Genomic DNA, 13,056 nt, shown 5'->3' on the forward strand with positions numbered 1-13,056 from the left:
CCAACTCATTCAGTGAGGCCACTATTGTTACCCTGATACCAAAACTACAAAAACATCACAAGAAAACTACAGAATAATATCCTTTATGAATATAGATACAAATATCCTCAATAATATGCTAACAAACTGAGTATACCAACATATTAAAAGAATCAGACACTATGACTAAGTGGGATTTATCCCAGGGTTTTAAGGTTGATTTAACACATGAAAATGAATCAATATAATACATCATATTAATAAATAAAAAACAAAAGCCACACCTCAATAGACAAGAATTTGAGAAAATTCAATGCTTTCATGATAAAAATTTTCAAAAATCTTAGCATAGAAGGGATATTTCTCAGCCTATATAAGGCCATCTATGAAAAACCTTTAACTAAATTCTCCTTAAAGGTGAAGATGTTTCCCCACTAAGATCAGGAAGAAGATAAGGATGTCCACTCTTACCACTTCCAGTCAAATTGTACTAGAGGTTCCGGCTAGAGCAATAGGCAAGAAAAAAGCCATCCAGATTGGAAAGGAAGAAGTAATAAAATTATCTCTATTTGCAGATGACATGATTTTGTATATAGAAAATCCAATAATGAAATGCTGCTCAGCAAGATAAAATGCTGATACACAAAATAACATGATGGATCTCAAAACAGACTGAATGAAAAAAAAAAAAAGCTAGACACAAAAGAGTACCTCATGTATTATTTCACTTTAAAATTTCATTTAAAAAAAATCCAAGAAAGGGAAATCTATGACAGAAAGTAGATCAGTGGTTGCCTGGGAATAGGTGTGGAGGATTGACTGCAAAGATGCATGAAGGAACCTATCGGTGTGATGGGAATGTTCTATATCTTGATTATTGTGATTGAGTAAAGTGGGTATACACATTTGTGAAACTTCATGGAATGGTTTACTTAAAATGAGTGTCTCTTATGTAAATTATACCTTAATAAATTTGATTTAAAAAAAACCACTGATATATACTTTTGATTTTAAAACTAGGATTGCATGATAAACTACTGTATTTCCTGAACGTAGGATGCTGTACTCTTTGAGCAGCTAGTGATCAGGTATATGGTGAAGAAATGTGTGAGTAGTTCTCTTTCTCAAGATCATAATCACTTGCTTAAATAGGTATAAAAATGCTGAATGGGTTTACTTTTGAAATGTTGAGCGAAACCTTTGAAGCTGAAAAATATTGGTACTAAAGCTGCATCCCATTAGTATCAAGCAATAAAGTGCTGCAGAGAACCCAAAATATGACACTTAAGGAGATTATTAGTAAAGCTACATCTGTTGATAAAGGAGTGTCCCCTTCAGCTGATAGTAATGATAAAAATTATACTCAAACTTTCTTTTGATGATACATGATTAAGAGATAGGAAACAGGAAATGTAAAGAAGATCAAAAAGAAGAGAAAGTGCAATTAATTAGAAGTGCTGAAGAGCAAACAATAATAATAATTAAAAAAAATACAACTCAGAAGCTAGAATTGTTCTGTTGGGAGGCCACAGCCAATGTATCTATGGAAACCGTATCCTTTGAAACAAAACACTCTGTTAGTTGAACACATCTAAAATTGGGCATTTCCCTAAACACTTTTATGCCTCAGTATCAGAGACATAACTACACCTTTGCTTTGTTGTGAGTCCACAATTCAGTAGACTATGAAAGTACAATCAGGAAAATTTTCTGCTGTATTGAAGAGCTGAGGTGACAGGTATGACTGTAGTGGGTTACATACAGATTTCCAGGTACAAACCATGAAAATGAAAAGATTTTAGAGTTCAAGTAAACACTCAGTTATCTAAAAGATTTTAAACATTCCATTGCTCTCAAGTTGCTCATTGCTCTCAAAGAGCTTAAAATTAGTGAAACCTACTTCTCAAAGATCCTTTGATAAGTTTTATTTTCTAAGTAAGTATAACTTGAGTCTTTTTCACATCAATATAATTGTAACAAATGTTTTCAACCCTAGAGTTCATGGACCTTTCTTTCCAAGAATACTGAGGCGCAGGAAGGGAAAAAGAGATTTTGGAAAGACTATAACACATATTGTGGCAAAAGTGATGACTACTGACATGGTAAGAAATACACTTTATCCCTATTTGTTCATTTAAGTTCTGTGTAATTAGAAAAGAAGCTCTTTGAGGGTAGAGTTCTTGTCTGACATTAATGCCGTATTTCTCCCATTACATTCACTTCAGTGATTAGCATATAAATAAATAAATGTCAGCAACTATTTACTGAGTACAAACTTTATTGCTATGCACTATGCTAACAGTAGCTATGGGAACAACAGGAGACAAATATGAGAAAGACTGCATTTGAGGGAGACACCATTTTATTTATTTTTTTAGAGATTTTATTTATTTATTCGACAGAGATAGCCAGCGAGAGAGGGAACACAAGCAGGGGGAGTGGGAGAGGAAGAAGCAGGCTCACAGCAGAGGAGCCTGATGTGGGGCTCGATTCCATAACACTGGGATCACACCCTGAGCCGAAGGCAGACGCTTAACCGCTGTGCCACCCAGGCACCCCGGAGACACCATTTTAAACCAGATCCACAGTCTTGCTGCTTCATATGTTTGAGAAGTTATTGAAGGATAGTTTTGCTAGCTATAGAATTTTGGTTGACAGTACCCACCCCCCTTAAATATGTTATCCCACTGTTTTCTGACTTCCATGGGTTCTGTTAAGAAATCAGCCATTAATCTTATTGCCAATTCCTTGTATATATATGATGCGTTATTATGTAATCATTAAAAATTAGGCTTTGACAGAGAAAGACAATTATCATATGGTTTCACTCATTTATGGAACATAAGAAGTAGGAAGATCGGTAGGAGAAGAAAGGGAAGAAGAAAGGGGGGTAAACAGAAGGGGGAATGAACCATGAGAGACTATGGACTCTGGGAAACAAACTGAGGGCTTCAGAGAGGAGGGGGATGGGGGAATGGGATAGGCTGGTGATGGGTATTAAGGGGGGCACGTATTGCATGGTGCACTGAGTGTTATATGCAAATAATGAATCGTGGAACTTTACACCAAAAACTAGGGAGGTACTGTATGGTGACTAACATAAAAAAATATTTTAAAAAATTAGGCTTTGAAAAAATATTTAAAGACATGGTAAAATATGATGTAATGACAAGTCAGGATTCAGGGGTGCCTGGGTGGTACAGTCGGTTAAGCATCTGACTCTTGGTTTCGGCTCAGGTCATGATCTCAGGGTTGTTCAGCCTGGAGTCTGCTTGAGGTTCTCTCTCCCTCACTTTCTGCCCCTCCCACTCATGCTCTAGCTCTAAAATAAATAATCTTAAAAAAAAAAAAGTCAGGATTCAAAGCCACGTATATGTATGGTATGATACATTGGCATTATGGATAATGAATATATGCATGGAAAAAGACTAAAAGGAAATCTCTATATAAATACATTTTATTAAGGTTAAAATTTCACTTTATCATTTTTTACATTTTTATAACCAGTTTTACAAGAAAAAAGACATGAATGACAATGCCATTTCTATTGCAATAAAATAGTAAGCATTTTTTTCAGAATATATTTTTAGTTTTCAAATTTTATTTTGAAAGCTCCCCACTCTTGATGGTACTAATAGTGAAGTTCTCTTCCCTTTCCTACTCTCTGTGCAGATTCCTGGTATCTTTTATTTTTAGTTCAAGAATATTTAATATATAAAGTTTTATTGATTTACTAAAATTATAGGATTAGTTTGAATTAAAATAAAGTATTAGACTGGAAAGAGATCTGGTGTCATAAAACCCTGGATCTAAAGCTTAACCACTCACCAACTCTGCATCCTTGAGCAAATCATTTCATCTCACCGAGTTTCAATGTCCTTCACCTGATAAGGGATAACATTACTTCCCCTCAAAGAGCTGTTGTGAGGCTTGAGAGATAATATGCTAAGTTCAAATTCTGTCTTCTGGCACACAGTCTTTCATAGCTGTAAAATTGTTAGCGATTGCAAAGAAAATCCCATTTCAGCATTCCCTTAGTTGATGTGCTGATATTTGGAACATTTAATGAACATAAAGACATAGTATTTACAGCATATTACAGTGTAATATACAAGGTAAGTCTTTGAGAAAAGCACATCTTACTTATAAGCTAACTGATTAAAATGACCTATTTCAGTTTATTTCATTGTTAAAAGTGTACTGTTTTATTTATTCTTTTCAGGTAAAGGACTTATCTTCAGACACACTTCTCCAACAGCATGACGATTTGGATTTGGCTTTGGATAGTTGTTATAGTGGAGATACAGTAGTTATTTTTCCAGGAGAATATCAAGCTGTAAATCTTGCTTTATTGACTGATGACATCATTATAAAGGGTTAGCAGGGCATCCTTTGCAATCTTTTTATAGCAACGTATACTGGAAAAATGGTATTATTATATTATAAACATGATTTACCTAACACAAAAATCCCTTATGTGCCTTATACAATTAAGACTCACCTGTTCATGAGTATATTATCTGTACAGGTGACCTCATTTGGACATAACATACCAAAGCAAATCAATGAGACCACTTCTTCCCCATGATAATGTAGCACTACAAGCAGATTCTAAAAAGATCAAAACAATAAAAACACCAAAAAACCTGTTTGTAATGTTTTTACCCAAACTTTTTCTACCTCTATTGCATTTCTTATCACTTTAGTAGGAAGACCCAAATGTAAGGCTATATTAAAATATATTCAGCATTTTCTCAGGTTAATTCACATGCAAACTTGCTAAAATAGAAGAGTTTACTAAATTTCTTTCAGATTCTCAACCTATTCAGTAATTTTAAATCTGCCCTTTGACATTGAAGGATATTCCCACTGTCTGGCCAAAAGAAAAGAACCAGGTGACTTAGGCTTTGCCTATCAATTCAAAAATTGAGCAAAAATTCACTAGATCTTGATGACTGTAACCAGTAGTATTTTGCTGAACTGCATAGGTAATTAGGAATGTATTTGTCATTTTCAAATTTTTTAGCATTCTTGAAGATACAACCCCTCATTTTTGGATTGATGTTAAATTTAGATGATTGCTTTGACCAGATCAAAATTGTGGATGTATTAATCTTATAACCTAATTAACAAGTCTCTGACAGTCTTTTTTAGTTATGGTAATTTATTATGGTTTTGAAACCAGGTTATGATAAGATAGTTTTTATACCTTAGACATTTTGTAAATGACTGCTGATTATGTAATAGGAAATTTAGGAAAATATATTATGGAATGAGTATGTTGAATAAATTCATAGGTACATTTATAATGACCATAAACCAAGATTCTCCCATCATGGCATCAAAATATGGACAAAAGATTACATTATAGTTAAGTATCTAATTACATATATTACTTATTAAAAATATAAAAACAGTATTATTGAATGACTAAAGGACTTTAAACTTTGTGATTACTGATTTAATTACATTCTTGTCTCTATGAATTAGGAGTTGGAAAGAGAGAGGAAATTATGATTACTTCTGAACCTTCTCATGACAGTTTCGTGGTGTCTAAAGCTGATAATGTGAAGCTAATGCATCTATCTTTGATACAACAAGGGACAGTTGATGGTATTGTGGTGGTGGAGTCTGGTCACATGACTCTAGAAAACTGTATATTAAAATGTGAAGGAACAGGAGTGTGTGTTCTTACAGGGGCTGCTTTGACAATTACAGACAGTGAAATAACTGGTGCCCAGGTATTTCATTTTATAGAAACAGCTTTATATGACAATAGATAACCCTGAGTGATCTTAATGTGCAAAGAATAACAATTAATTCATCTTTGAATTGAGTTATAATCAAGCTTAGAAACTGATAAAATGAGGACAAGTACAGAGCGTCATAGCACACGTAGGAAAAATGAACTAAGTTAAGTCCAAAGTAAAGAATTACAGGCTTTTAATGTGATTTTTTTTTAATCTAGGAATTGGTGGCTACAAAAGAGATCATGAGTCAGTTAACGTTTACTTAAAAAGAAATGAGTTTGAGTCTTCAGATAACAATCACAAAGAGCATTAAAATACTGGAAAATGGAATGAAAAGAAAGATTAAATAAAGGAGATTTTAAAAATAGAATGACTTAATTTCCACTAAACTGAGGAAGTAGACATTAGCAGCACTGAGGGATTTAGAATATATATAAATAAATTTTTATAACTATGGAAAGAATTGTTTAAATAGATTTTTGGCTCCCTTCTAGAGATTTCATTTGGGTGGGAGAGCAATGTGACTCAATGAGACTCTGTGACTTCAACTCTCCTTCTAGGCCCAATCATCTTCTTTTTTTTTTTTTTTTTTAAGATTTTATTTATTTATTTGACAGAGAGAGAGAGACAGCCAGAGAGAGAGGGAACACAAGCAGGGGGAGTGGGAGAGGAAGAAGCAGGCTCATAGCGGAAGAGCCTGATGTGGGGCTCGATCCCATAACGCCGGGATCACGCCCTGAGCCGAAGGCAGATGCTTAACCGCTGTGCCACCCAGGCGCCCCAAGGCCCAATCATCTTCTAACACAGATAATACTAGTTTTCAAAGTTTTTAAACATTCTCTCTACAATAAATCATTACACGAATTATCATATTTTTGTGTAACTTAGTGTGTTGAGAGTGCTAAAAAAAGAATTACAGTTTTTTAATCTAAAGAAAATTTTGGAGAGGTGCATGTGTGTTTTGAGATTGTTTTATTTGCTTTTAATTTACAGGGTGCTGGTGTTGAACTGTATCCTGGGAGCATAGCCATTTTAGAAAGGAATGAAATTCATCACTGTAATAACCTCAGAACCAGTGACAATTCAAAAAGCACCTTAGGTGGAGTTAATATGAAGGTATTCTCATATTTCTTAATATAGTTGTTATAAGAATTATAAATATCATAAAAATACTAAAATATTACTTATAGACAAAGTTTAGTCTAAATGTTATTTATTTGGAAAAGAATAGTAGAGATAATTAAAATATGGTTTAAATGATGGCTGATATAAAACAAGTTGTCTCTAATAGATTCAACTTAAATTCTTAGATAACTTTGATAAAGTGGATAGTTTTGCTTTTATAAAAATGTTTTAGATTTTTCATTGGGCAGATCTGTAGTACGTTTTGGAAAGTAAAGCAAATAAAAAATTAACAAATATATTAAGAAATATTTGTCTTACCTTCAAAGTTTGTAAAATATTTTAAGCTAGCCAATTAAAATAGCAATAATTTGTAAGTGAAATGCCTTCCCATTCCTTTTTAATTCTATTAGCTCTACCTTTCCAGGTCCCTCTCTAGACTTATGTAGTTAATGAAGTTTTTCTCTAGAATTCTAGGTTACATATAATAATTTGAAATTACTTTTATATTATTTCAAAATTTATTATTTTCAATATCTGAAATTATTTTCATATTTATGTTATATTAAAAACTTCATGAGATATTGTTGTATAAAATAAATTGAAAACTTCATTTAATATTTCAACACTAGAGATTTCCTTGGTTGTTACAGTAATCAGTGTGAGGAAAATATCACTTGCTCAAAACAGATTCAGTTGTTCTAAAGAAACATGTAAACCTAAGAATAAATTCTAGAGTTCATATTTTATTTTTATAGAAATTATTGAAAAACTAATTTCCTTGAATATTTTAACAGGTTCTTCCAGCACCAAAACTGAAGATGACTAATAATCATATTTACAACAACAATGGCTATGGTGTAAGCATTCTTCAACCAACTGAACAATTTTTTATTGTAGCAGAAGCAGCCCTCAACAAAGGGGCAGCTTCAGGGGATAAAAAAGATGACAGTATGCTCTCCAGGGTAATGCAGAATCTGAACCTGGAGATGAACAACAATAAAATAGAAGCAAACTTGAAGGGAGATATCAGAATAGTCACAAGTTAAAGCATCTGGATTTATGTTAATGTTTTATATTTCAGAGATTTGTTTAGTAAATAATTCTCATATCCCACAGAAATGGTAGTTTTAATTAAATTCAAAACCAATTAAAAAATAATTAAACATTCTAATGATTTTACTGTATGATTCATTTTAACAGTTTTGAGACATAATGCACACATCAATAAAATTCACCCTTTAAAGGTATATAACAGTATTTAGTCTATTTTTAGTATATAGGTACCACCATCATCACTATTTAATCGCAAAACAAATGTGGTTTTAAACATTGTTTTTGATATTCATAGTCCAATAAGAAGCATTAGGTATTCTATGTAGATAATAGAAAAAAAATTCATTTATAGGCAATTCCTCATTCATTCCCATTTATCTGTGCTAGGAACTGGCATAAGGTAAGACACCACTATAGCAATCATTATATTATATAGAATTAGGTTCAACTGCAGCAAAGAAATCCAAAATAAGAGAGGTAACGAATATAGAAATAGGGGTGCTGGGTGGCTCAGGTGGTTAAGTGTCTGCCTTCGACTCAGGTCATGATCCCAGAATCCTGGGATCCAGCTCCACCCTGGGCTCCCTGCTCAGCAGAGTCTGCTTCTCCCTCTCCCCCTGCTCCTTCTCTTTCCCACTCACTCTCAAATAAAATCTTTAAAAAAGAAATGTATTTCTTCCCCATAACTCAAAAAGTCCAGAGGTAAGCAGTATAGGGTTAACAGATGTTGCATGTTGGTACTTAGTGTAGGGTTGGTAAGTAGGTGTTCCAGGTCAGAAATTCAAGTATCTGGGGGCGACTGGGTGGTTAAGTCGGTTAAGCGTCTGCCTCTGGCTCAGGTCATGATCCTGGGGTCCTGGGAGAGAGCCCTGCATCAAGCCCCTTGCTCAGCAGGCTGCCTCTCCCTCTGCCCCTCCCTCTGCTCATGCTCTAATAAATACTAGTAAAATCTTTTAAAAATTCAAATGTCTTCTATCTTGTCTTACCGTTGTATGGTTTCCATTCAAAATCACTGCATGGGCAAAGATAGCAATTGAGTAATAGCTCAAGCCATTGTTTAAATTCCAGCCATGCAACAGAAGGGGTAGGACCTTTCTACAAAGTTACACACATTCCAACTTTCCTGCCTCCCTCCCACTAGAATCTAATTACATGGCTCCACCTAACTGCAACTGAAGCTAGTCCTACCATAAGGTTCTCCACCAGGACTACCCACCCAATGCATAGCTGTATACATTTAAATTTAGAACCTAAATGAGGGAAGGTTCCATATTTCTGCTCTTCCCTTCCATTTTGTGCACATATCTGGCTTTCTTACATGACTGTAAATTTCTTAATATAGGTACTGGGTCTTAGGAACATTATATCCCACGCTGTATGTGCATTCCAAGTAATAACTGTTAAAGAATGATACTAATGGCTCTCTGCCTATGCTAAAAATGGAAATAAGATTTACAATCCGTGACTTTTAAGGACTTTTCATCACAGTTGCTGGGGATGAAAATGTTAGACTTCTGAAGGTATAGACTGGACAAATCAAGATTAGAAGCGTAGCCTGCGATGTGGAATGAAAAGGGATGAATTTGAATCCCTTTTTGCTTTTTCGGAAGATGAATTTTGAATCCCTTTCTGCTTCCTTTGTTCCATTACCTTGCCAGCAGCAGCTAGGGTAGAGCCTCAGCTGAAGAGCAGAATGGGACCCACAATGCTAGAGCCTGCCGCCAGTTTATGACGTAGAAGCAGTGAAAGTGGCAGGTGACTGAGAAGACATTCCTCTGGCAGGACGGCACAGAAAAGTTCTGATTATAGGAGCAAGCTGCCATTCTGAGACACCTGTCCCAAAGTGCATACGTGTTATCTTCTAGACTGAACAGTTGCAACCAGAAAGATTTGCATTTGAGGACAGGGGTCTAATTTTTCTAAAGTACTAAAGTGAAAAATGAGAAAACTATATATACTTTCAGTGATTGAACCAAATCAGGTGTTCTTAAGCTGAAATATATATAGACCGGTTTCAAGAGTCTGTGAACTACTGAAATTTTAAGTAAAAAAAATTGTGTACCTGCCTTTTGGTGGACAGCCCACAGCTTTCACCATATTCTCAAAGGAGCCTCTCAGCCCACAGAAGCTTACCACCACTGATTTGGGTAACATTTAAATTTCCTTTCACATATTATTGTTCAACTGAAGCCTCAAACAGTTGTCTTTAAACAAAATAATATGTCCTGTAGAACACTCAGGCAACCTTATAACTCAGTATTTTAATACTAAACATTATGACAATACAAATTTTTGGGTGATTTCAGATTTTGCGGCTGCATAAGATGCACATTTCTTTTACTTACCAATAAAATTCTGAAGCCACTGACAGGTATCATTAGAAATACTAGGTTTTTTTGAAAATGCTCAAAAGTATTACTAATGCCAAAAAAATTTAGTTTTATTTAGATCAGAAGGTTAACCATATCTTATTGTATTTCCTATTATTTTAAAAACACTATAAATTTTCAGTCATTTGAATAATTACTAAAATGTTACAAATAATTACTAAATATAATTATTTTACATATTTATAGGTTAACATGGAAAATACAGGTTTATCAAAGTCAGAAGTGTTAAACACTGGATTATGTAGACAATATCCTTTATTGCCTCTATAAATTTATTTCTAGGTTTGAAGGAAATATGCAATTTCAAAGTTAAGAAATTCCTGAATGATTTCCCATTAAGATTAATCCTAGGGTGATCAACTTGTTACAGTTTGCCACCCTAATTAGTTCCCAGGAAGTAGATTCCTTCCTACAAGCTAAATTATCACTGACCTCAGTTAGCTCTGAAAGATTCAATAGTAAATTTTCTCGAGTCAGAAACCTTTTACACTACATCTAATAGGACAGTCCACAAATATCAAAGGTGCACAAATACACTTTAAATAACTTTCCTGTCTTCTGGCCAAATCTATCTTTCGGGTAAATCCAACGGAATTCAGGAACCTTATTTCCAGTCAAAACCATAAGCCGTAAGTCAGTTTCAGTGCAATTCAAAACTGCATTTCTAGTGTCCTTTATTGTCCTACAGTCCCAATTCTGCTTCTAGAATCAGAGGCAGGGAAATGGGCTTTCAAATATGGGCTTTGCCGCAGTTGAAGCTCTTTCTAGTGTCTGTGCTGACCCTAAGCTGACACACTGTTCGTATTCTCCTCTGTTCCTTTGGCATAGGTGATGTCCCAAGGGGTTTATGTGCAGCTCCACAGCACGGGAGATCCCATCAAACTGCAGCTGTTGCTGAAGAGCACAGTGCCAACAGAGTCTCCCGACACGGACAGCTCTTCAGCACAACTTCCTGGAAATGGCACATCCACGTATTCCCCCAGTTAACTTTTTGGCCTCTCTCTGGGCCCAAAGGAAACTTCCAAATCCCTTCTACATCACCCCTAGCCTGAAAGAAAGCTTCAAACTTCTCAGTACAGTGAAAATGCCATCACAGACAAAACAGGTCCATTCTCATCCCTGCCTAAATTTCTAGAAGGGCAGACCCAATTTTGTCACTGCCAACTCTCATTATCCAAACCCTAATGTTATGTGTATGGTGGCCTACATATTCTTTCTTTCCAAATTCTCTTCCCCATACTGTGTCCAGCTCCTTTCATCTCCTGAATGAGAGTGGTGCAATCGGCTCTCCTTTTGGAAAGACTTTCCAGTCATCTACACCTGCTGCAACATCCCTTAAACTGAATATTCTCTTTGTTCTACACAGACTGTAGAAGGATGCTTGAGAAAGGAAACACAGCACATTGGCTGAAATCTCCAGGTATTAATAGGCCACAAAATACACCATGTGGCCTTCTGCTCCGTAAATCTGATCATTTTTTTCGAAGGAATGATTTCTGGATATGATGTTATAATGGACTGACAATTAAAATCGACTTAAGTTGACTTCCACTTAGAGCAATGACAGTCTGATAGTTGATTATCCTCCCCATTCCCATGTGAACAACTAGAAAACCAAATGATCTATTTTTTAAAAACTATTTCCACATACAATATTATATATACCTCTACATATGCGCGTATATATATATCTGAATCAACTGCTTTCAGGCATCAGACAGACAATGCAGAACTGTGGTCACCAAATTAAGGGAAACAAATGAGATGAGCCCTATGATCACCCTTCCCTTCTGTGTGGAGGCACTCTGATAGATCACGGCAGAGGAAGAACGAACCAAGCAGAGCACAAGCAGTCTTACGGAGCTGAAAAAACAGAAGCCAGTTTAGGGAGGGTAGCTACGACTTGTGGGGACACAGAGAGCAGGCAGCCACGGAAAGAGTTCTAGAACTCCACATAGACATTTCCTTAGGTTTTTAGCTAAAGACTAAAAGATTATTAGAACTATCCCTAAGTCGTTCTTCAAGCTTTAGAGAATGTAATTTGGCATCTCTCTCAGCCATTTTGGTCATCTTTTGATTTCCCACTTCTAGTTGAAGTTATTGGAGAAATGAGTACCAGTTAAGCAAGGCATTATTGAATTTATACTTTATATGGTACAAGTTTTCACATGTGCAAAAGGCAAGAGGAAACATGGTATTAACAGTGATAAGGCTAGAAGTTCAGTATGGTTGGTTAAGGAGGACTGAGGCTAGAGTAGGAATCACTGGTTCAGGCTGGGAGCAGGTGGTGGCGGCGTTACTAGATTTGAATGGGAATGTTTACTCTGGCTGTAGTATGGGGAACGGATTGTAGACAGTAGTACTTCCAGAAGGAATGATCAGTTGAGAGGTTGCTGCATCACTGTACATCCAAGTTAATGACAGCCTGAATACAGCAGGTAGTTGGTTTACAAAAGCACAACTGGAAGGTGTTTTGGGAGTAGAACTAACTACACGTGGTAATTTATTAAGACTTTGGCAATCAAGCAGCTGAAACTTCCGTGATTTAAAAACAAAACCAAACCAAACCAAACCAAAAAGCCACACATACTTGAACAGAGAATAGAGTATAGGATAGGGCACAGGTTGAATTAGGTGGTTTTCAGTCTGGAAAGTGCTTAGTTCTTTATTTCTGTGGGATAGCTGAACAGCAACAGATGTCCAGTAAGCACCTGTTAATATGATCTGATGCTCCGAAAGGAAATCTCAGTTGAAAATAC

The 13,056-nt window shown here is 35.5% G+C and overlaps 1 protein-coding gene across 1 annotated transcript in view; it reads left to right on the forward strand.

Annotated features, from left to right (window-relative positions):
* The window catches only part of SHCBP1L (SHC binding and spindle associated 1 like), a 38,939-nt gene extending 26,838 nt beyond the window's left edge, over positions 1–12,101 (forward strand). The window contains exons 6-10 of the mRNA XM_008701228.2: positions 1,976–2,081; positions 4,202–4,355; positions 5,470–5,720; positions 6,723–6,845; positions 7,649–12,101. Of these exons, the coding sequence (XP_008699450.2) occupies positions 1,976–2,081; positions 4,202–4,355; positions 5,470–5,720; positions 6,723–6,845; positions 7,649–7,900 (886 nt within the window). The 3' untranslated portion in view covers positions 7,901–12,101. The remainder of the gene's footprint in view (positions 1–1,975; positions 2,082–4,201; positions 4,356–5,469; positions 5,721–6,722; positions 6,846–7,648) is intronic.
* Positions 12,102–13,056: the final 955 nt, after the last annotated feature.

The sequence above is a fragment of the Ursus maritimus genome, unplaced genomic scaffold (genome assembly GCF_017311325.1).
Source record: "Ursus maritimus isolate PB19 unplaced genomic scaffold, ASM1731132v1 scaffold_2, whole genome shotgun sequence".
Taxonomy (NCBI): Eukaryota; Metazoa; Chordata; class Mammalia; order Carnivora; family Ursidae; genus Ursus; species Ursus maritimus.